The following is a 20,912-nucleotide window of genomic DNA, read 5'->3' on the forward strand; positions in this document are numbered from 1 at the left end:
AATACTGGAGTATCGCGAAGATTCTCTACCCTCTATGTATTGCCGCGGTGCCCATCCGTAGCATAGCAGACCGAGAACCTATTGCTCACCTGATTTGTAAAACTGTTCTTTCAAGCTTAGTCTCATCGGATTTTATCGCACATTCTGAGATTTTGATGTGAGAGGCCTTCTGACTGTAGCGACGATTGGGGCTATGAACACAACCGCTTTTCCGTCACGAATTAGCTTTAGAATTCATATGGGAGTACGCACGAACTTTTGTACTAATCTGCAACTCTGCCCTGGTAGTGTGACAATCCTTGCGCAAATCACCGTAATGGCTGATGGCATGCATATTCATAGGTATTACTTCCTGTCGGCTTCTCCGCAATCCTAACCGAGCTGACCCGTAAAACACGCACACATCCAACCATAAAGTCAGCAACACCAAACACGGAACGTGCAACTTCTAAGACGAGCCAAGTGTCCTCGTTCGTAAGCAGCATATTGCTTACATTAATGCACGACTTGTTCTTGCTGATTAGACGCATCTCAGCTACACCCTCACCAGGCTGCCATCTTGGCAGACCACACTACAGTAACAATGTCCAGGTGGTTTGTTGAGTGCTCCTTATCTACTGTATTCTTCTCCACTTCTTTACGTCTGAACTGAGGCTGTAAGCGCTAATCGCTCCAGACACTGCGTTGGGTGGCCTTATTTCGGCTTGGTGAGTTAAAGATGCGTTGACTATGGCCCTATGATGAATTTTTTCTGTACGGCCATCCAACATGAGCTCCGATAGATCCACCACTACCAAATGGGCAGACACTCCCTTCGCGCTTCTCAAGATTCCTGGTCAACCAGGTGCTCAAACATGCGAGAATCCTGGCCTCCTTCACATAGTCGCGGAAATGGCAAACGCCCACAATGTCCTCATTCGTGGTCTCAACGCCTTCTACAACCAAGCGCCCTTCGTTGGCATTCCTAGTGATGTTTCCGATCTCATGCTATACATCGCGGCGTGGGCGGACAGCGTGCATCACCACCATCATCTCGAGGAAACACTCTTCTTCCCGGACGTGGAGGCTGCAGCGAAGGAAGCAAGCCTAACATTCGACGCGCAGGTCAATGTGGAACAACATCATGACTTTGAACCCAAGATGGCGGACATGGTAGAGTGGGTCAAGAGCGTTTCTGACGGCAAGGCGACATATGGCAGCGAGCAGCTGAAGAGGATGGTAGATAGCTTTGCGCCGATCCTAGTGCAGCATTTACACGATGAGATCGGTACTCTGATGGTCTTGGAGAAATGCGATGGAGAAAAGCTGAGGAAGGCTATGAATAAAGTCGGCGAGACGAGCGCCAAGACCATTGATCCGGTTCGTGCACCTCTATTCGTATATTTTGAAGTAAACCGTACTTACTTCCCCTAGTATCTTGTTGCTCCGTTAATACTGGGATGTGGCGATAGAGGATATCCTGGTAACCGCGACTTCCCGCCTGTACCCTTCTTCCTCCCGTGGTTGAACGCATGTTGGTTTGAGAGGAGGCACAGAGGGTCCTGGCGATTCAACCCAAGTGACCATTGGGGTTATCCAAGGCCGCTGCACTTTCATTCGCATGATCGTTGAATACCAATGTAGTTAGGAGGAGAATGACCTCATTGTGTGCGTTTGCCTGTTGGAGCAACCGCGCTAGCGCTTTGCCTCCGCGAGCGCACTGGACTCTCTTTCACTTGCACTTGCACTTTTCCGCCTTATTTCCTTGCCTCAGATTGCCGCTACGGCTGTATATTGTGAAATTAATACATGCATGACTATATATTGTTTCAGCATAGAGAATATACTAAACAAACACCTCGAAGACGCATGGTACAGTGGGAGTTGGCAATACAGTGGGAGTTGGCAATACAGTGGGCTAGTCGGATTTATCCTCTTCCACCTTCCTGAGAGACCTCGCAAGTTCGATTCTCTGTTAAGAAGCGACGCGACAGTTAGTGCGGGCGACTTAACAGAATTACGAGTCGGGCGACGAACATATCTAGGTACGTTCCAGCGGGGGTTCGATGATGGGTAGTGGAAGCTGATGAGTGGTGTTCTTTTTTTTGTCAAATTGTTTCTTTTTTGCTTTTATTATTAGGGAGGTGCTATGCTCTAGGTAATAGATGTGAAATAAAAGATTTAAGCCTGTAAAGGAAGAGGCGTATATATATTTCTATACAAAGAAGAGCTACTAGAAGCTTCACATAGAGAACTAAAATTAGAGGGATGTACATAAAATAGCTAGATTCAAGAATCGTATAGGCAAGGCCTGTATGAGTTTGGGATATATTAGATTTTGAAAAGCACGAACTAGATTGCACTCTATTCATCTTCAGCTGGCATTCATAGTGTGAAATCAGACTCTATGAAGCATCCTAGCCCTTCAGGCTTGTTATGACCCGAGCACCTTCCCAGGCTTGTACCTAATGTTACCCTCCTAGTCACTCATTCGCTCAAGGTCTGCTCGCCCAGCATATCACAGACGTCATCAAACTGCTGTTCCACGGCCTGCATACCAGACACCATGATGGCATGCCAAGTATCCGTGTCAATCCATGGCCTGTACCCACCTCTGGCCTTAACCTGCATCTTTTGTATCTGTTTGGGGTGAATCAAGTCCTCGGGTACGGCAGCGAGAAGTGATTGCAGCATGTCGGACGACCATGGAATGTTGCGACGCGGATCCAGTCCGTGTCCAATCGTCATCTTTCCAAGCTTATCTGCCAGGATTTGCTCCCTCAATTCCTTGGAACTGCGTTGAGTGCGGTCGTTGTCGTCCTTGAGAGACATAGAGTCTACGTACTCAAGAACGATGGAGGGGCCATACATCTTGACCTCATCGTCAGAGATGATGCCACGACGGCACAGACCAGGGATACACTTGGGTGGTAAGATTGTCATCTTAGTCTCCAACTCTGGAGGAAACGGCTGTTTTGCCACTTTTTTCACGAGCTTTTTCGCCCTCTTCTCCTCGCTCGGTGAAAACTGTAGGAAATCAAACGAGTCCTCCTCTTTCCAGAGCTCCAAGAACCTCTCTTGTGCACGGAAGTCTCTATCCTTCAAGCTAACTCTGTCGTCGCAGGCGCTAAGCCACGCCCGCACAAAGGCGAGGATGAACTGTTGAGTTTCGGGAGTACAAACATCGGGAGGAAAGTCGTTGGCCATGACCCAAGCCATAGCTATGAGGTTATACCGAGTGACCGTATGGTGACGCGAGAAGCTGTGCTCTGGATCCAGGCCGTAAAACCAGATGCCGCGGGCGATGTTCATATCTTGATCGGTTTGTTTTGCAACAAATCCTTGTCGGGCCATCTATATATAGCAATGCGCTGTTAGTGGGAGCTTATACCAAGAATGGAGTGATGTTGTGTACCTCGCCGAAATTCTTACAGTACCACGCCAGCTGCAAGTCTTCAGGGACAGACGAGGTTTCGGTTTGGCGCTGTTTGTAGAGAACGTAGTTGATATCGGGTTTGTGGACGATGGAATCAGGGACGATGGCAAATACCGTGTCTAGATTCTTGGTGGCTTTGTCGATACGCATGGCGATTTCTTCTTCTGGCGAATTTTCATCGTGCACGACCTCTGGCAAGTCGCCATATCCAATGGGCTCGCACACCGTGTCAGGCTCTATGTGCCACGTAGGCGCGATCTTGTGCAGTAGTCGTAGGTCAGAAAACACGAGTGCGATAAACGTAGCTGAAGGCTCTGAACTGGAGAGAGGGGTGGAGGTAAGCTGTTGCCTGAAAGTTTTTTCTCTTCCCTTTCACTTCCGTATGTTAGCTCGGCCGCCGCGAGCAAACGGAGGCAACAGCGAATGAGATGACAGGATTATAAATACGGTGACATCACCCCCAATCGTTCCTAGATGTTTTCCGTTACCGAGATTATGGATTTGGACATGACAATATAATGACTTGTGGTCACTGGTCAGCTGTTCGACAGCCTGACATGAGCGAATAAGACCTCGCTTTATGTATGTGGATTTATATATGATATCCCTTCTCTTGGAGAAATGAAGTAATAAGAGAGGAAGAATGGAGCATCTGAAATACACGGAAAATGTAGAGACTGATAGCTTGAACAAAGCACACGTGCGACCGACATTACTAGACTAGTTTGGGGCTGACAAGGAAGAAGGATGAGAAAACGAAACTATAGATGTGGAAGGAAATGAAAAATGGGTGTATTTACTGAGCAATCTCTACATATGTATGGAGCGATGCTAGACAATAAAAAACATGTGACTGAGTCAAATGCGGGGTGGATGGAACGCGCAGCGGTCACACAACAGCAGCAACAAGCTCGTGACTAGGTATCTTGGCTTGATGATACTGTTTTGAGTGAGCACTGAGAATATCGAGATGGAGAGAAGAAGTGTAAAGGCAGCCTCAGCTGGGCAGGAGTGGTTGACGATCGGTATCGGCACGTGATGCGGTGAGGGCACCCCTGCCAATCGCAACGAATACCGAAGCGCGTCGTGAACTTTCGCGATTCAGAAGGAGCTCCGCATTGGGAGGGCAGCCACGACAACAGCTTGTCACGCAGCGAAAACAAGCACCGGCGGCCGACGCAACCTTTGCCATCACAAACTTTCGAGCGTATCGCTACCCTAGCCCCCCGCCATGGGCTCCAGATTACACAATGCGCCCATTGTGATAGACAACGGCAGCGGCACCATTCGGGCTGGTTTCGCAGGCGAAGATGTGCCTAAATGCTTTTTCCCGTCATATGTAGGACGGCCAAAGCATGTGCGGACGATGGCGGGTGCATTGGAGGGGGATGTATTCATAGGCCCACAGGCGCAGCAATATAGGGGGCTCTTCAAGATCAACTACCCGCTGGAGCATGGCATAGTCACAGACTGGGACGACATGGAGCGGATATGGCAGTACGTCTACACAGAGGGCCTGCGGACTGTCAGCGAAGATGTGAGTGCGGCCACGGCAGAAGCAGCAGTTTGCTGTTGTAGAGGGGCATGTCACTGACTATGACTGTTGCTAGCACCCGGTACTCCTCACCGAACCTCCCCTAAACCCTCGAGAGAACCGCGATACGGCTGCGCAGATCCTATTCGAGACGTTTAATGTGCCGGCCTTGTACACATCCGTCCAAGCCGTGCTCTCACTATACGCCTCGGGCAAGACCACAGGACTCGTTCTAGATTCTGGAGATGGCGTGTCGCACGCCGTACCCGTCTTCCAGGGCTTCGCCATACCCAACAGCATCAGGAGGATAGACGTGGCAGGCAGGGATGTCACGGAACATTTTCAACAGCTACTGCGCAAGAGCGGGCGCATTTTTCACACCAGCGCTGAGAAGGAGACGGTCAAGACGATCAAGCAGGAGACGGGCTACGTGGCACTCGACCCGGCCAAGGAGGAGAAGGACTGGTCAGGTTCCTCCCGCTCAGAGGGCAAGAGCATCGAGTACATACTTCCCGACGGACAGAGGCTGAAGGTGAGTCGTAGACAGCGCATTGTGTGTCTGATATGAGCTGACTGGATTTAGATTGGCGCAGAGCGGTTCCGAGCACCGGAGATTCTGTTCAACCCCGAGATCATCGGTCTGGAGTACCCTGGTGTGCACCAAATCGTTGTGGAGGCGATACACAGGACCGACATGGACCTGCGGAAAGCTCTCTATGGCAACATTGTGCTCTCTGGGGGTTCCACACTGACAAAGGGATTCGGAAACCGGCTGCTCCACGAGGTGCAAAGACTGGCGGTGAAGGACATGAGGATCAAGATCTTAGCACCTCCTGAGCGCATCTACACCACATGGACTGGCGGCAGCATTCTTGCGGGCCTGAGCACATTCAAAAAGGTGAGTGTCCAATTCGCGGCCGAATACGTGATGAACTGACACGTGCATACAGATGTGGGTAGAAAAAGACGAGTGGCAGGAGAACCCAGACATCATCCACACCAAATTCGCATAGCACCAACACGTTGCCCCTGTGCCAGCAGCACGTTCTCCGCACCCGGTGCTCCCGCCTCCGCACCTTTGTTCGAGAAGAGGCTGCATGGGCGCGTCAGTAGCGCAGTTGCCGTTAGTCATGGAAATGGAGATGGAGTGCGGCGCTCACCCCAAGCAGTATAGGAGAAACCTGGGGCATGCGCGCTTGGTTGGGTCATGGTGGATCCACGTGCCAGCCGGTAACCGTAGCTCCTGGACGGGAGAGCTATGCTAGTACCGTCATGTTCCCCGCATTCGAGTGCGTTTCTGTTACTTAAGCGCGAGCATGGTTTGAAAGTAGGGGTTATGTACGTAAGTAAGGTGTACGGGGACGCTGGCGAGGAGAGGTTGTGCATGCACGGCGTTTGAGCACTTTGGAATACCCCCTTATGATTATGAATCATAGAGAATAGTAAACAACCAAATTCATATGCGACTGCGGGTGTGTTGTTGAAGTGCCAAACGTGGGCTGAAGGAAGGGGGAAGGGGGAAGGGGCATCAGAGGCGACAAGAGGGAGGCGGGTCTGCCAAGGATCGTGAAGTCTCGTCAGTTATGGTGTGACTGGAGTCACATAATTTTTGGTTCATTTCGCGCAATATGCAACGTCAACCCACGGAATGTGCAAGGCCAATTACACAATCCATGGCGGCATAGTGCGGGCGAATGGCACATTCCCGAGGTTCGATCATCACGTAAGCGCTGCAGGTACCTCTTGATCACAGGGCTTCCTTGGTAAAGACACGTAGTCACCGCAAGCACAGAGCCTCTGGCCTGGACTTCACGATGGTCGACGTCATGTGCACCGGCCTGTCCGCGGAGGGCTTTTTTTTTTCTGCTTGACGTGTCAGAAGTAACCGGTCAGCAGAGCAGATGACGCACAGGAGGAGAGGACGAGAAGGAAGACGAGCAAGAGAGGAAAAAAAATCGATTCCAGATTCTTTGTTCGAGGTATCCAGTACTATGTAGATCATTGCATGCAAAGGGTATGCAGACTGCAACAACGACATCATGGTCAAATCAGAAATCAGAAATCAGAAATCAGAAATCAGAAATCAGAAATCAGAAATCAGAAACTGCAGCCGTGGTCGTGGTCGCTGTTCCAGGAACCAGACAACGTAGGCTGACTAGGCATGACGCCAAAGGCAAAAATCTCTTCCCGCCTCCACACTCTCCGGCGGGAAGCTTGCTGGCGGCTGCACTGGCGGAAACAGGAAAGGAGAATGGCGTCGTTGTTTGCAAATTTGCAGTTAGTCGGCGTGAGAAGCGCGGTTGCTGCGGAGCCAAGGTCCGGCGCATTTCAATAGCGTCATGGGCCTCGGTCGCCTCGTTCCTTGTCCACGCCCGCACCGCCTGCACCTGACCTTTTCCCCTGGCAATCTCTTACCCCCGAGAAACTGCCTGCAGCCAATCAGCGCATTTTGAGGGGGTAATGGTGAACTATTCAGGGCGCTGAGAAATTTCCTACACTTGCGTTGTTAGGGCACGCATGATCCATTGACTGCCGTTAACTGCAAAGTCTCGCTGAGACTTCCAAGGCTCTGGCCACGGCCTCGTGCGCGTTTGATTTGTTTCGTGGCGCCGAATTTTCGAGTAGCTTGCGTGTGAGAGGCTTTTTCCAACAAGCCTTGCAGCTGGGGAGTACGTTGGTCATCGTGATCAGTGCGACCTTGTTTGTTATATAAACCCTTCACCCCAGTAGTCTTTTGTTTGCATTCTGATCAGCCACTACCATTACAACATCCGGAGCTATACCTGACTATCACCGCTACCCCAGATTCTCATCACAGTAGTTGGAACTTGACTTGATATCAACATCAACAACCAACTCCCTCCACACTACCTCACCAAACCCCCCACCAAACATTCAAAATGGTCAACTTCCACATCAGCGAGCCTCACCCATCCGCCTCCGCCTACATGTACTCCGGCCGTGGCGGTGCCGGTAACGCTATGCGCATCAAGACCACCGAGATCACCCCGGGTCCCACGGCCACTGGCCCAGCCTCGCGCACTAAGCTCCCTCCCCCACCCACCAACGCCTTCTACGCTACCGGTCGTGGAGGCGCTGGCAACATGAAGAGGTCTGAACGCGCCATCTTCAGCTTCGACGAAGAGCTTCAGCAACAAGAGCGTCTCCGCACTCAACAAGCACCCGTCTACCACATTGGCCGTGGCGGTGCCGGCAACCTCGTCGACGAGATGAAGCCCCGAACTCAACGTCTCAACTCTGCCTCCTCAACCACCAGCGCCTCGAGCGTGGAGAGCGAGAAGGACGGCGTACGAAGGAGCGTTGAGCACGCGTGGCAGCGCCTAAGCAGGCAATTCTCCCACCAGTAGACAATCCGCCGACCGCCTTTCAACCCTTTTACTTTTTACGACCATTTTGCTTTTTTAATCATCGTCACCATCATCATCACTTGGCGTTCATGCGTTCATCACCCTCATCACATCGATCGAGAGCTGGTTCTGATTCTCTCATCCAAGCATTTCCACCAGCACGGCGTTTCCGGAACCTCTTCACTGTACAAAACAGTTCCCCAAAAAGTTACTTTTCTTTTCAACAACAACAACAACAACAACTACTACTACTACTACTACCACACTTTAACGATCCTACGATACACACACATACACACTTTTAGAACCATTGCGAGGAGCATGAAGGCGCATACTCTACACACCTCGGGTCTTCTACGTACATCAACTAAAGCCACCCACCTTTCTTTTCTTGATATATATACCCGGATATGACACATGGCCGATAGCTTATTTGCTCTGGCGAGAGAGGGCTTTGACGATTCTTTCTTCCCTTCAAACACTGTTTTTTTCTCATCTCTCTCTGCATGGGAGATGGGAGACGGTGGAATATACCCCCCTTCAAGCCTTAGCATGGCTTCTTTTGATAGTCCCAATTGAAACATTCGAATCTTCATAACTGTGTCTGCTATGCTTCAAGTGACGTTCCTTGTCTCCACTCTTTGACACCCCGTGTCATTCTTGGCGTACCAAACTGAAGGACCATCGGTTACCTGAGCATGAGTTTGACGAGAGTTCTACTGAGCTTTGTCACACTTGCCTTTGCGTGACCCCGTGTGAACTGCAACCATTTGACATGCCAACTTCTCTATCACATAACCTACCATACAGCACAAACACATCGTCTCTTTCCACACACTCTCTACCCGCGTCACTCACCCGTCATCCTCTAGCCCGCCCGGAGAATCCCATCCAAACCTTAGCCCCATCCTCACCTCCCAACCCCGGAGTCATCTCCGCAAAAATATCGCCCCAGACGCCGCCTCCAAAGCACGCCACCACCACCAACCGAGACCCCTCTTTTCCTCCCTTCCCAAATAAGGAAAGAAAAGAGGGTGAACCCCACATTCACCTCCAAGCCACACTGACCGGAAACAGTCGTCTTGGTGTCACTACTGCCGCTGCCATGTTCCTAGGAGAAAACTCGGCTTACAGTGAGAAACGTCTGGAAGGTTGTGGAGAAGGTGGATGGGCTCGTTTGACCGGAGATGTAGTGTAGCTGTGAAACATGTTCTGCGCCTTCCTTCTCCGATGACCAAGGCAAAGGTTGATGGGTTGGCTTAGTGGCGGGAGGGAGAGATCGAGGGTCCAGCGACGCTTGACAAGCGGCACTGGGCACGGTATGAACGGGTAGACTGGCAAAGTCGGAAAGCAGGGTAAGAACGTAACGTAACGGAAAGTGAGGGGGCGAGTCACGGGGTTTGGGTCTTGATGGGGGTTTGCTAGGTTCAAACAGCAGTGTCTACCTAGTAGCGACTTCGGCGAGAGATTGATGGTCCAAGGCAAGGACGCGGACGGGCGGCGGGATTGATGACGCCAGCGAGACACCAGACAAGCGGATGAAGCCGGCCACGGGAATCCGGCAAGGGCAAGGACAAGGGCAGCTACCAGCAAGTCTCGGACATAGTTAGCAGTCACCAAAAAAAGTCATTATATCCGTAATGGAGAAACACAACCTGAACATTACAAAGATCTACTTTCCCCCTCCCAAAATGCCAATTTTCTCAGACTATGGATAGATGAGCGCCCCAAACCAGAGCACACTGAATGATGACTTGTTGTTTTTCAAGCTTCCTGTTTCCCAGAAAAAGCAGCGGCGGGTATATCAGCCCGGAAGGAAGATGTGATGTAACCTTTTTCGCAAGAAAGACGGATAGATGAGCAACCAAAGAAAAAATGCAGAGTATATACCGATACAGAGGCGGGAGGCGGGAACTGCCTTTGCATCACCCACGCCACACTAACACTACTTCTGCCCTTGCTCATGTAGCAAACGCCACTACCGCCTGGGAGCCGCCTGCTTCGCCGCCGTGACCAACATCTTGAAACCGTTCTTTAGCGCGACCATATCAGGGTAGACATGTTTCTGTAGCTCGAACGCGTTGGGCACCACCTTGATGGGCCACGCGCCCTTTGGTCCCTTTGCGCTCATTTGGAAGCAGATCCAGAAGTGACCGGGGTATTTGGGCATGCTGCAGAAAGCGTACATGGAGCGTAACGGGTTGGCTTGACAGTAGTTTCCTAGCCATTTTTCTGCAGGTGACGAGTTAGTGGGTGTGTGATGGGGGAGGAGAGGTAAAAATAACTTACCGGCGTCTTCCCGAGTACCGGGTTGGAATCGATCGTCTCGTGTGATTTCGGTGACCTTGCGCGCCATGGCTTCCACATGGTTGACGATCAACTCGTCGAGATCGGAGTATGTGTGCTTTCCAATCTTGAGCTGCTTGCCGAGGGAAAACTGGTTTGGCTTGTTCATCTCCAAGACATCGAGATGTTGGTAGGCGTTGTTGGAGACCTTCCATGTAACGACCAAATGATCGAAACCCTTGGACGAAGGACGAATGACAAGGTCACCAGTCTCTTTGCCACCAAGGTACTCTTCAGCTTGCACCGTGTTGAACGCAAAGAAGAGCGGGTGGTTGACGACACGATTGGGTCGGCCAGTTGCAACCTCCTTCTCCTTCTCGGCTGCCTTCTTGTCCTGAGCTTCTTGTGCCTCATCCCATTCTCCGGCTGCTCGCTCGAAACGCTTCTTTTCCGGTTGTCGGATAAGGTCGCCCCTGAGCGATAGTTGTGCAGTAAGTGCTTTCCGGTTCAGGTACAAAATGCGTGCGCGTACAATCTGGTGGGTGGAGAAAACGTGGCGAGGCTCTTGCCCACCACCACCAACACCCTCTGGGAACTCTGACTCAGAGACGCCAGCTTCAATGCCACACTCCAGCTTCACTTCAATGTGATCTGGGAAAGTGCGCCTGATGGTAACAGGGACGACCATACCCTCGTACAAGGAGTCCTTGGTCTCACCAGTCAACATCGTGAACAACTCATCACCAGACAGCATCGCGAACATCTGTCGGATCTCTTCGTAGGGGTTGTCCAGCTCAGCCCGAATGGTTTCGAGTGTCGCACGCTTGCGCTGTCCAAAATTCCTCTCAATCTCCGCAGCGTAGTCTTCAAGAGCAAGATCATTGACTAGATCGGTGGTCTCTTCCCGCACCATTTTCCTAACAACGGCGCTGGGACCGCCCTCGTCGGTCTCTGCCTTTACATCTTCCTCGTCCATGTTCAAAGCATCAGCAACCATCTTTCGTGCAAGATCGTAATCTTCGGGATGTACTCGGGTGTAATCCAGGTAGTCCGATGATTCTTCGGTCGCGTCGTAAGGGATGTACAAGAAACTTGCACAGTTCTGGAAGACCTTGGGTCCCATGGCCGCCTTGAGATCTCGGGACTCAGATACACCAAGGAGGTCGAACCGCGAAAGGATCTCATCGCTATTAGCTTGGATTGCCTTGATCAGCCTGTCGGCTTTGCGCGGTCCCAGACCGCACACGTAGGGTATTAACTTGGACAGGTACTTGTCGTCATATGTCTCCGGTAGGTCGATTCCGACGAGGTTGACCATGTCCACCATGGCTGTTTCCAGGCGGTCTAGAAGTTTGTCTTGGGGTATTAAAGTCTGGTTGGGTATGAAAGGGATGGAAACAATGTCTTTGCCGAGAGATGCGTATTCTGCGAGAGGATTTTGCAGGTACCTTCCAAGGGCGATACAGTACCTCGTCAGCGCTGGATGTTTGGGGAACTCTGCGATCGCTCGAGCACTGGTGTGGTATAAGCGGGCAACCTCATCGTTGACCAGGATGATCTCAAGAGGTTCATTCCTCTCTTCACCAGTATCCTCGTCCTCGTATGCCGGACCTGTCAAGCCACGCTGGTTGATGATTTCCTGGATGTCCTTGTACAATTTGCGAGTCTCGACTGAGAAGCCACTGACACCGATGACGTCTGGACGGCGACGCTGGATGACATCAACCAGTTTCTCGACGTCTTGGCCTTCAGGAATGTTACGCTCCGGGTTGCCAAGACGCATATCGATCAAACGGCCATGCTCTAAGACGCGACCATCGTTTTCGACATAAGCCCACATGATGGCGTCGCCGCGCATGCCGCTGCCGTTCGATAGGCAGAGAACATTAGGAACAGATCCGAGAGGTGCAGTCTTCAACTTGTAGGGTGCCTGGTCGAGCTTGTTGTAGTAGTTTTCTCTTGCCGAGGCGGCAAGTTCATCCTCGCATCGAGCACGCAGCGTTTCCTTGACGCCGTTCGCAATAACACCTTGTAGCTTATCTAGAGCCGTATCAAGCAATTCTTTGCGGAGAGCGTTCCAAGTATCGGAAACGTCGCTGACACCCTCAGAGACAATCTCTTTGTGAAGACGCGACTTGAAGTTCGGGTAGTTGCCCATGGTGATTCTAACTTGCATGAGACCTTCAGATTCAGCCTTCAACATCTTGAGGAAGAGGTCTGGGCGGCCCTGGAGATCGCCAAAGGTGACTCGACGCAGGTACTTAAACTCATAGTACGGGTTGTCTTCAGTAATTGTGCGCATGCCCTTGTCAGTACGAAGACAGTCAATCTCAGCGTTTTGGTAGAAGCTAGCGCGCAAGTATCTGCGCAGCCGTGAGCACATTTGCAAATCTTGCACGAACAGTAACCTGGTGGATCTGAGCAGAGTGGCGCCCGTCTCTGGGGCTTCGGCCAGCTGATCAGCGAGTTCCTCGACCTTGTAAGGGGGATCTTCAATCGTGTGCGCGCCAGTGTTTGTTCCGTCAACCTTCTTCGCAAAGTCATCTGGTGTGATGCCAATCGCCTTGACGAGTTGGAGTGCCTTCCCGCTCCGCAGCTTGTCGAAGAAGTTGCGTGCGTTGTTGGCACGCTTCTGCGTTCCATTCAATTCCTGGCGGACCTCGTTCAACTCCTGCGAATACTTGTAGTGCAGATAGTCCTGAAGTTCTTGGATCTCTTCGATTGTGGCGGCGCGGTTTGACAACTCCTCGATTTCGGTATCTGTAATCTCAGAGTAAACGGCCTTCAGGTTCTCATAGTTTTGCCTTAGGGCGTCACGCTTCTCAGCAAAAGCCCTGAACTTGAGGTCCAAGTCAAAGACCTCCCAGAGGTCAGCCTGGTTGAGCAGACGCTCTGGTCGCGCGTCCATGGGAGGTGGGTTGTCTATGTCGTCATAGTCATCGTGATCGCTGGGTGCATGAATGAGATAGTCTTTTCGGTGGTTGAAGATGAAGGGAACTTCGTAGTCCTCGATGTTGATGAACTCGAGAACTTTACGCACGGCTTTTTCGAAGGGCTGTGAAAAATATCTCGGGAGACCTTTCTTCGGCCACAGCATGTTGCTGATCCAGGTGGCTTCCTCGGTCAGACGTGCCTGCATGTCCTCTGGTGTGAGTTCGATTTCCTTGAAGGGCTTTCGGGCTAGCTGCAGGCGCTCCGGGATATCGGTCTCGCGAATGACGTTGTCCTCATCCGTAAGCATACGCTCTTGTAGCTGCGATGGCTCGAAGACATCCTTGAGTTGGAGCTCACGGCCTTCGCCAGCTTGCTCTTCCTCTTCCGCCTCTTGCATCTCCAACGCCCAATCATAGTCTGTGCCATCACCGAACGCGGCTCTGTAGTCTTCTTCGGCTCCCTCATCCAGCCCAGCAGCCTGTAGTCCTTTGGTTATCAGGTTTATGCCCGGCTGCGTAACGTCGCGGTCGTCTTCGATCTCATCTTCAAATTTGTCGTCCTCAATAAAATCGTCGAATTCATCGCCGCCAATACGCCGCGGTTCGTCGTAGTCCTCGTTTACGTCTTCGTCGGAGAAAATGTCGTCGACACCGCGGGACTTGACGCGCTCTTTGTGGCCACGCTTGAGGCGCTTGAATCTCGTCTTCCCCTGTGTTAATGACATTCAGCTTCCAGCAGAGCAGAGGGATGCCGTACCTGTTCTTCCGCTGGACGCTCCACTTCAACGCCGATCAGATCAAGATCTTCGTCGTCGAGGGCTTCTTCCTCATCGCGGTTCTTTCTCTTCTTCTTGCGCCGTCGCCGCCGTTCTGCGACTTCGTCTTCTTCGTCCTCCTCCTCGTCAACGACGAAGCCTTCACCTTCCTATATACTGTCAGCAGATGCGATCCCGTTTCTCACACTATAACTTGCCTGTCGGAGTCGGTCCTCATCATCATCGTCTTCCTCCTCGCTGGAGTCGTCGATGCCGTTGGTGCCATTTGTCTTTTTAGGCCTGGGCTCGCCAGCCTCACCAGCCTCGCCATCGAAGTCCTCATCCTCCTCCTCATCGCTGCCCACATCGGCGATTGTGTCAAAGTATTGCGCCATGTTGAAGTAACAAAGGGAACGCGTGCGCTTTTGGTCGGGGGAAGGGCGCGATTGGCGATTGCGTTTTTAGGAGATTCTCGGGGGAAGGAGGTCGATCGAATGCGGCGATTCGGCGAGAGGAAGTCGGGCACAATCGAGGTAAAGGAGGAAAGAAAGACAGATGTAGGCGACCCAAGGTTCGCGCACCCATCGGCCGCGTTAACTTTCCGCCGTACTGACGCTGTGCACGTGACTTGGGTCAGCACGTGATATGCGCGCTAGTGGTCGGAGACTATCACAGTAGTCAGCCTTCCCGAACCTGGCACTGCGCGTGTATCCGGAAGCCAGCCCGTCTGATTATGCGCCCCAGGTGTCCATGGATCAATGTTACAGGCTGATAGACGCGATATCGTCTCCGATAGAGAGAGAGCAACTGAGTCGTATACAGAGGAGGCCAGGGTTTGTTCATCGAGGCGCCTGCACGTTGCAACTGCCTTGCTGCAAACTACTGTATAGTGAGCAATGGTATTGCAGGCAATTGGATGCAAAGTAAGGGAGCTATGTGCAGGTGTTCTATCTAGTGTCGACACCACAGTTTTTGTCTTATGCGCCCGGCACCATGGTCGTGTCCAAGGTAGCGACTCTTGAAGTTCTGCGCTAGAAGCAGGTAGGTGAAGCATGGCGACGGAGAACCATGCCAGTCTGAAACCTCCTGAACGATGCAACAAGTCCGGTGAATCTACTTATCAGAGCATGGCCCCTCGTAGCTACTAACTTGATCGCCAGCTTCTTCAGTCCAGCCTGTACCAAACTGCCAGCTACTCCATTGCCACCGTCTGCGGCCTAGTAGAGTCTATCTTGACGCTGCTGCACACAACCCCACCAGCGCGCCCCACTAGCCGAGAGACTGACACGACCACAACCTCTCCTGAACTGCTTTGCTGCCAACAGCGCCCGAGACATTCTCCTATATATATAACCAGCCGCTTCCCAATCAAGCCCTGTATTCTCTTACCAGTGCCAATTTGTCTTCAGGCGCCCCGAAAACGGAAATCCAATAGACGCTGTCCTCCTTTGGGCATTTGCTGTGATTGGCGTACCATTGTCGACGCAGCTTGGGCGGCAAACTCGAAACAGAAGCCAACACTCGGGCTCTTATACAGCAAACAGAACATCTTTGACGGCATTGTCGCTGCTTTGCAGTCGCCCATCTCCCCCACCTACACCCGCAGCATAACAGCCCCCGGCGCAAACCGATATCATGGCCGAATCATCCTTCAAGCAGAAGACGATGAAGAGGAAGAATGTAAAGGGACTCGCACTCAGCGCTCCACCGCCAAAGCCGGCGCCCTCCGCGGGAGACGCCCAAATACCCGGCGCCCGCGCCAACGACGAGAGACAGGACACGCTGGAGATTGGCGTCGAATTCCAACTGGATCTCAAGGCAGAAGACCTGATAGTATTGCGGGAATTGGGGTCAGGTAATGGAGGAACAGTGAGCAAGGTGCAGCACGCTGCTACCAAGGTCATCATGGCGAGGAAGGTGAGCAGGATAAGCAAGCCGCAGTTGGCGACACCAGACTGACAGCGAAAAAGGTTATACACGTCGAAGCAAAGAACGAAGTAAGGAAACGAATTGTGCGAGAACTGCGCATCATGCACGACTGCAACTCGGACTACATTGTAGACTTTTACGGCGCTTTTCAAAATTCGTCCGGGGACGTGATAATGTGCATGGAGTACATGGATGTGGGGTAGGTGCAATCTACGTTATACTCTGGTTTCATATGTGCTAATCGCGACCAGTTCCCTTGACTGGGTTTCTCGAACATTTGGACCCGTCCGCGTGGACGTACTTGGAAAGATCTCAGAAGCCGTCCTCGGCGGCCTTGCCTACCTTTACAGCGCTCACCGCATCATGCACCGCGATCTCAAGCCTTCGAACATCCTCGTAAACTCAAAGGGAAACATCAAGCTGTGCGATTTCGGTGTCTCCAGTGAGCTAGAGGGGTCTATTGCCGAGACCTTTGTGGGTACAGGTACATACATGGCGCCGGAGCGGATACAAGGATCTCCATATACCGTTAAATCGGATGTATGGAGTGTGGGTCTCACATTGATGGAGCTGGCCATCGGAAAGTTCCCCTTTGCGGGGAGCGGAGATGACGACGAGGCGGGCGGTCCCCAGGGTATTCTCGATCTCCTCCAGCAGATTGTTCTGGAGCCTTCACCAAAGCTACCCAAGAGCGACGCCTTCCCATCGATCTTGGAGGATATGATTGCAAAGTGTCTGATGAAGGACCCTGCGGAGCGACCAACTCCCAAGGAACTATACGTAAGTTTCACAAAATAGCTTTACACCAAGCCAAGTTTACTAACTACTCCAATAGGAGCACGACGCCTTCCTCCAAGCCGCCAAACGCACTCCCGTCGACCTCGAAGCATGGGCCATATCCATGATCGAACACAACAAGCGCAAATCCCACCTCGCCCCTGCCGCACCCGCCGCTACCATCAAAGAGAAGCTCCGCGAGCGATCACCCCCCTCCAAGCGTGATTCAAACGACCCCAGACAAAGAGTCGCGAATGGCGATTCGGATGCCGCTCCCCGCCGTCCTTCACAATCCTCCCGCACAAACAGTACTTCTAGCGTCAACGTCATGAATCTACCTATGCGGCCGGCACCGCCTGTCGATGGCCCTGGCTCAAGACCCGGCTCAAGAGGTCCCGCGGCAAATGGACTGCCCGCGCAGCCCAGGAGGTGGAATAACGAAGTGCAATAAATGGTGGGAAATGACGGGATATGTGCTAGGAAAACAGAGTAGGGGGGCCTCATATAGAATGGAGGAATTTTTTGGTGGTTTCATGTAGTTTCCTTCTGGTGGTAAGGTTGGGATGGATTCTTTTCCTTGTTGTGTTGTTGTTGTCAAGTATATGGGTTGGAAATTTAGTTGCCCTTGAAGGCATTCTTTGTTGGAAACAAAGTGTTCTTGTCATTGATCTTGTGATTTCTGACTATCATGCTTGTATTTCTAACTGTGTGGTATCTCCTACACCCTTGTTTCCAGCTGGAGATCCGACTTGTACATGAGTTTTCGCTATCCTGACTCAATGCGCTTGTACTTTCTCGCCATGATATCCATTCACAAGCATGCTATCCGCAAAACCACTTTCGTTGTCACCTTGATCCTTACACCTCTCTACCAGAATCCAAGCTGGCCATCCTAGGTTACTGGTAATATGACAATGTCATGTTTCTTGCAGTAGTCCGCATACAATTTGCAGTTCCTGTGCCATCTCCTAACAGCGACGAAGCCCGCGAACTTCAGCTTGAACCTCTCTTCCGTATATCTTCTAGCAATGTTGTTCCAATCGAGAGTCAAATCCGCTCGACTGTACGCGCATCGCAGGCGTTCAACACGTGCTTCTGCCAGCAGATCGTCCTCTTTGTCGTCGAACAGCAGCATCCAATTCCGACACAATCTTTGGAGTGTCGGCTCGCTCTGTGGTTCCATCGATGCATCCAAGGAATTACCAGAGACCTCGTTTGGCTTTTTGAACTTGTCATGGATGTTTTTGAGAGACTTCTGCACGTTCTCCGATGAGAGTTTTGATCTGCTTTCGCGCGTTGACATAAGTGGTATCTTTGTAGAAGTCGTCCAGGAATGCCTTCCACTCGAATACTAGCGTATGCTCTTCAAGATCAAATACCAGTCCGGAGTTGTAGATGTCGTTATGGTAGTGTCCTAGTGAAGCGAATTGCCACATTGATGTCTCACTGGAAATATTTTTCAAGTATCCCAGTTCTCCAAAGGCAACAGTCTTAGCCAATTCTCCCACAGCTTTCTTGAATGTCGGATTATCTCCATGATGTTGATTGTTTGCGACGAGGCCGAACTGAGCGCGCTTTCCATCCTCAATTAAGCACTGCAGCTCTCTCGCTTTGACTTCGTATCTGTGTAGAGAGGAATCATCTACTTCGAAAAACCATGTCAATTCAAGGTTTGGAAGGCGTGTTTGTGCAAATTCACGTTCTGCTTCCACCCGGAACTCTCGACACACTTGTCGGCACGTGACCCAAAGCGTATAGTCATCGTCAAGTTGATGAAGCACTTCACCTCAAAGCTCAGGAGGCAAGTGATAGCGGGGCGGACTCGAGGCTGCTGTTGCTGTTGCTGACCTATAGCCACTTTAGCGCATATCTCCCATCTATTCTCATTTTTCACTTACGCTAGTGCTGGCAAGCCGCTGTTATCGTCGAGGGAGGCCATCTGATGGGGCGAGTAAGGGGGTTTGAACAGCTATACGTTGAGTAGCGCTGCTGGCTGTGTAAGCCGAGCGGTCGCGTCGAGGAGGACTCGAGGATGCACCTAGATGTCACAAAATACTTGACAGTGTGGGTAAGCACCTGATAGGCGTGTTTGGCAACTACAGTAGCCCTTGTACACTGGTACGTCAAGTATCTTATGATACCCAGGTGGATGTTGTAGGAAGAGAGGAAAAGCTTTCATGTGTAGTTTGCGCGAGGAAAAGATTATGGAGTGTGGGGTAGAAGGTGAGAGACGTTTCATTTGTTGATGTGGTCAATGCGCAACTTCACTGCGCAAGGAGTGACATATCATAGACGAAAGCGGGGAGAAATGTCATGAGATAAGTGCGCTAGTTTTATGAGTCAAAACACGGAAGAGAATGCAGTGGTACGAAATTGACATTGACGCCACACAGATGAGAATACAGCAAGGAAATCTATCATAAATCATAGTCATACCTATCTAACATGTGATACTTTACAGTAAGACACCCTCTAGGAAGCCGTGCTGATCACCGGTACCTTTCCTATGCTTTCTCTCCTCTCCTCGCTATCGTAAGAAGACACCAACTCAATCCTCATGCTATTTTGCCTCAGAATTTGCCGTTGCTGCTCCCTCACCAACCGCATAGGACCACGGAAGAACGCCGATAGCAGATCCGAGATATTACACGCGTCTAAGATTGCATTCAAAGGGCTAGCAGCAGGGCCACCTTGGTATTTGTATGGTCTTGGGGAAAAGGCAACAATCATCAGGATGGCAAATATGGGCATTTCGCAAGAGAGGATGAGCGAGGCAAGGCCTGTGTTGATGTCGTGGAAGGTCATGTATTTGTTAGGCCTGAGCTTGCCATGGCCTGCAAGTAAAGAGATGACAAACTGGTGTTGTGTTAGATTGCGTACAAGAAAGGGACTGGCGATGAGTGGTTGGCTTACCGATTGGAAGAAGTTGAGACCAAGCACTGATTTGAATGTGAAAAGCTTCAGAAGAATTTGATGCTTCTGAAGTAGTTCCTTGTTCTTGTTGTAGAAGCTAACAGATTGCAGAATGGCGAGGGTGGTTGTGCATGCATCCAATATCATGAGCCAGATGTGGGCAAAATGTACACTATTGGACTGCTTGCAGTATTTATCCGTAACCAATGTGGCCACCGTAACGATCCACAACATAATGCTCACTGGAATAAACTGGAGTACGCTGTACCAAACCCGCTGTTGCATGTTAGATAGGTATTCATGACTCTAAAGATGACATCTCTTACCTTCATCCAAAACGGGCTCTTAGCATTCATTGATCCTCTGGCCCTCGCTCCGTCTCCGAACAACTTATCAAATCCTTCCCGATGTGCAAGTACAAGGTCGCACATGAAAAGTAAAAACGATGATAGCGCAATTGAGCAGCCAAGGTCTAGAGAAGGGGCAAGATATTCTCCTGCTGCTTCATGCCATACGACTAGGAAGGAGAATAGAGCGACCCATGGTACCAAGGAGATGATGCGAATAATCTGTCGTTGTTGCACCGGGTTCGAATAGCTGAGAGAATGTAGTACGACCAGCGTTCCGATTATGATTGTACTGAGGATCCCACAGGCGGCGGATAGTATTATTGCGAATTGATGGAAGGAGAGGTTGGCGATGAAAGGAACAATTGGTGGGCCCTGAGTGTCTTCCGCGGGACATATGTTTGGGTCTTTAGGCCGCTCTAGAAGGCCTCTGGCTGTCATCGTAAAGGTATCCATACAGAAATCTGAATCGTGTGTTCAAGAAGATGTGGATGCAAATGGAAGTGGTCGAAACAGCCGGGTTGTTTGTGAAACCAGAAGTCACTGCACAGAACAAGGTGAGACGATGATATCGCTCAAGACCGTAAGACCTTTATACTACATATTAAGATCATCTCAGTCTGACTAGAATCTATGCATAACGTAGCCATGTTTG

The 20,912-nt window shown here is 51.1% G+C and overlaps 8 protein-coding genes across 8 annotated transcripts; 4 read left to right on the plus strand and 4 right to left on the minus strand.

Moving 5' to 3' along the window:
• Window positions 1-768: 768 nt before the first annotated feature.
• PtrM4_060820 (Hemerythrin domain containing protein) lies at window positions 769-1,611 on the plus strand (the record flags this gene model as incomplete). The annotated part of the gene is made up of 2 exons (XM_066105515.1): window positions 769-1,359; window positions 1,414-1,611. 2 exons carry the CDS (start codon window positions 769-771, stop codon window positions 1,609-1,611), a joined length of 789 nt encoding a protein of 262 aa, XP_065964142.1.
• Window positions 1,612-2,466: 855 nt separating this feature from the next.
• On the minus strand, window positions 2,467-3,565 carry PtrM4_060830 (uncharacterized protein; the record flags this gene model as incomplete). The annotated part of the gene is made up of 2 exons (XM_001932837.1): window positions 2,467-3,333; window positions 3,395-3,565. The coding sequence occupies 2 exons, from the start codon at window positions 3,563-3,565 to the stop codon at window positions 2,467-2,469; spliced, it is 1,038 nt and encodes a 345-aa protein (XP_001932872.1).
• Window positions 3,566-4,646: 1,081 nt separating this feature from the next.
• On the plus strand, window positions 4,647-5,962 carry PtrM4_060840 (actin; the record flags this gene model as incomplete). The annotated part of the gene is made up of 4 exons (XM_001932838.1): window positions 4,647-4,952; window positions 5,026-5,481; window positions 5,533-5,847; window positions 5,900-5,962. The coding sequence occupies 4 exons, from the start codon at window positions 4,647-4,649 to the stop codon at window positions 5,960-5,962; spliced, it is 1,140 nt and encodes a 379-aa protein (XP_001932873.1).
• Window positions 5,963-7,849: 1,887 nt separating this feature from the next.
• Window positions 7,850-8,317, plus strand: PtrM4_060850 (DUF3602 multi-domain protein; the record flags this gene model as incomplete). The annotated part of the gene is made up of 1 exon (XM_001932839.2): window positions 7,850-8,317. One exon carries the CDS (start codon window positions 7,850-7,852, stop codon window positions 8,315-8,317), a length of 468 nt encoding a protein of 155 aa, XP_001932874.1.
• Window positions 8,318-10,295: 1,978 nt separating this feature from the next.
• On the minus strand, window positions 10,296-14,686 carry PtrM4_060860 (Tex, Transcriptional accessory protein; the record flags this gene model as incomplete). Its single annotated transcript, XM_001932840.1, has 4 exons — window positions 10,296-10,549; window positions 10,607-14,246; window positions 14,294-14,461; window positions 14,498-14,686. The coding sequence occupies 4 exons, from the start codon at window positions 14,684-14,686 to the stop codon at window positions 10,296-10,298; spliced, it is 4,251 nt and encodes a 1,416-aa protein (XP_001932875.1).
• Window positions 14,687-15,926: 1,240 nt separating this feature from the next.
• On the plus strand, window positions 15,927-17,448 carry PtrM4_060870 (SPS1, Serine-threonine protein kinase; the record flags this gene model as incomplete). Its single annotated transcript, XM_001932841.1, has 4 exons — window positions 15,927-16,208; window positions 16,262-16,419; window positions 16,472-17,000; window positions 17,056-17,448. The coding sequence occupies 4 exons, from the start codon at window positions 15,927-15,929 to the stop codon at window positions 17,446-17,448; spliced, it is 1,362 nt and encodes a 453-aa protein (XP_001932876.1).
• A 781-nt stretch (window positions 17,449-18,229) lies between these two features.
• On the minus strand, window positions 18,230-18,936 carry PtrM4_060880 (uncharacterized protein; the record flags this gene model as incomplete). Its single annotated transcript, XM_066105516.1, has 2 exons — window positions 18,230-18,620; window positions 18,896-18,936. 2 exons carry the CDS (start codon window positions 18,934-18,936, stop codon window positions 18,230-18,232), a joined length of 432 nt encoding a protein of 143 aa, XP_065964143.1.
• A 533-nt stretch (window positions 18,937-19,469) lies between these two features.
• Window positions 19,470-20,698, minus strand: PtrM4_060890 (Solute-trans-a domain containing protein; the record flags this gene model as incomplete). Its single annotated transcript, XM_001932843.2, has 3 exons — window positions 19,470-19,853; window positions 19,911-20,186; window positions 20,237-20,698. 3 exons carry the CDS (start codon window positions 20,696-20,698, stop codon window positions 19,470-19,472), a joined length of 1,122 nt encoding a protein of 373 aa, XP_001932878.2.
• Between the last annotated feature and the right edge of the window lie 214 nt (window positions 20,699-20,912).

Source organism: Pyrenophora tritici-repentis, chromosome 2 (assembly GCF_003171515.1).
Source record: "Pyrenophora tritici-repentis strain M4 chromosome 2, whole genome shotgun sequence".
In the NCBI taxonomy this organism is placed as follows: domain Eukaryota; kingdom Fungi; phylum Ascomycota; class Dothideomycetes; order Pleosporales; family Pleosporaceae; genus Pyrenophora; species Pyrenophora tritici-repentis.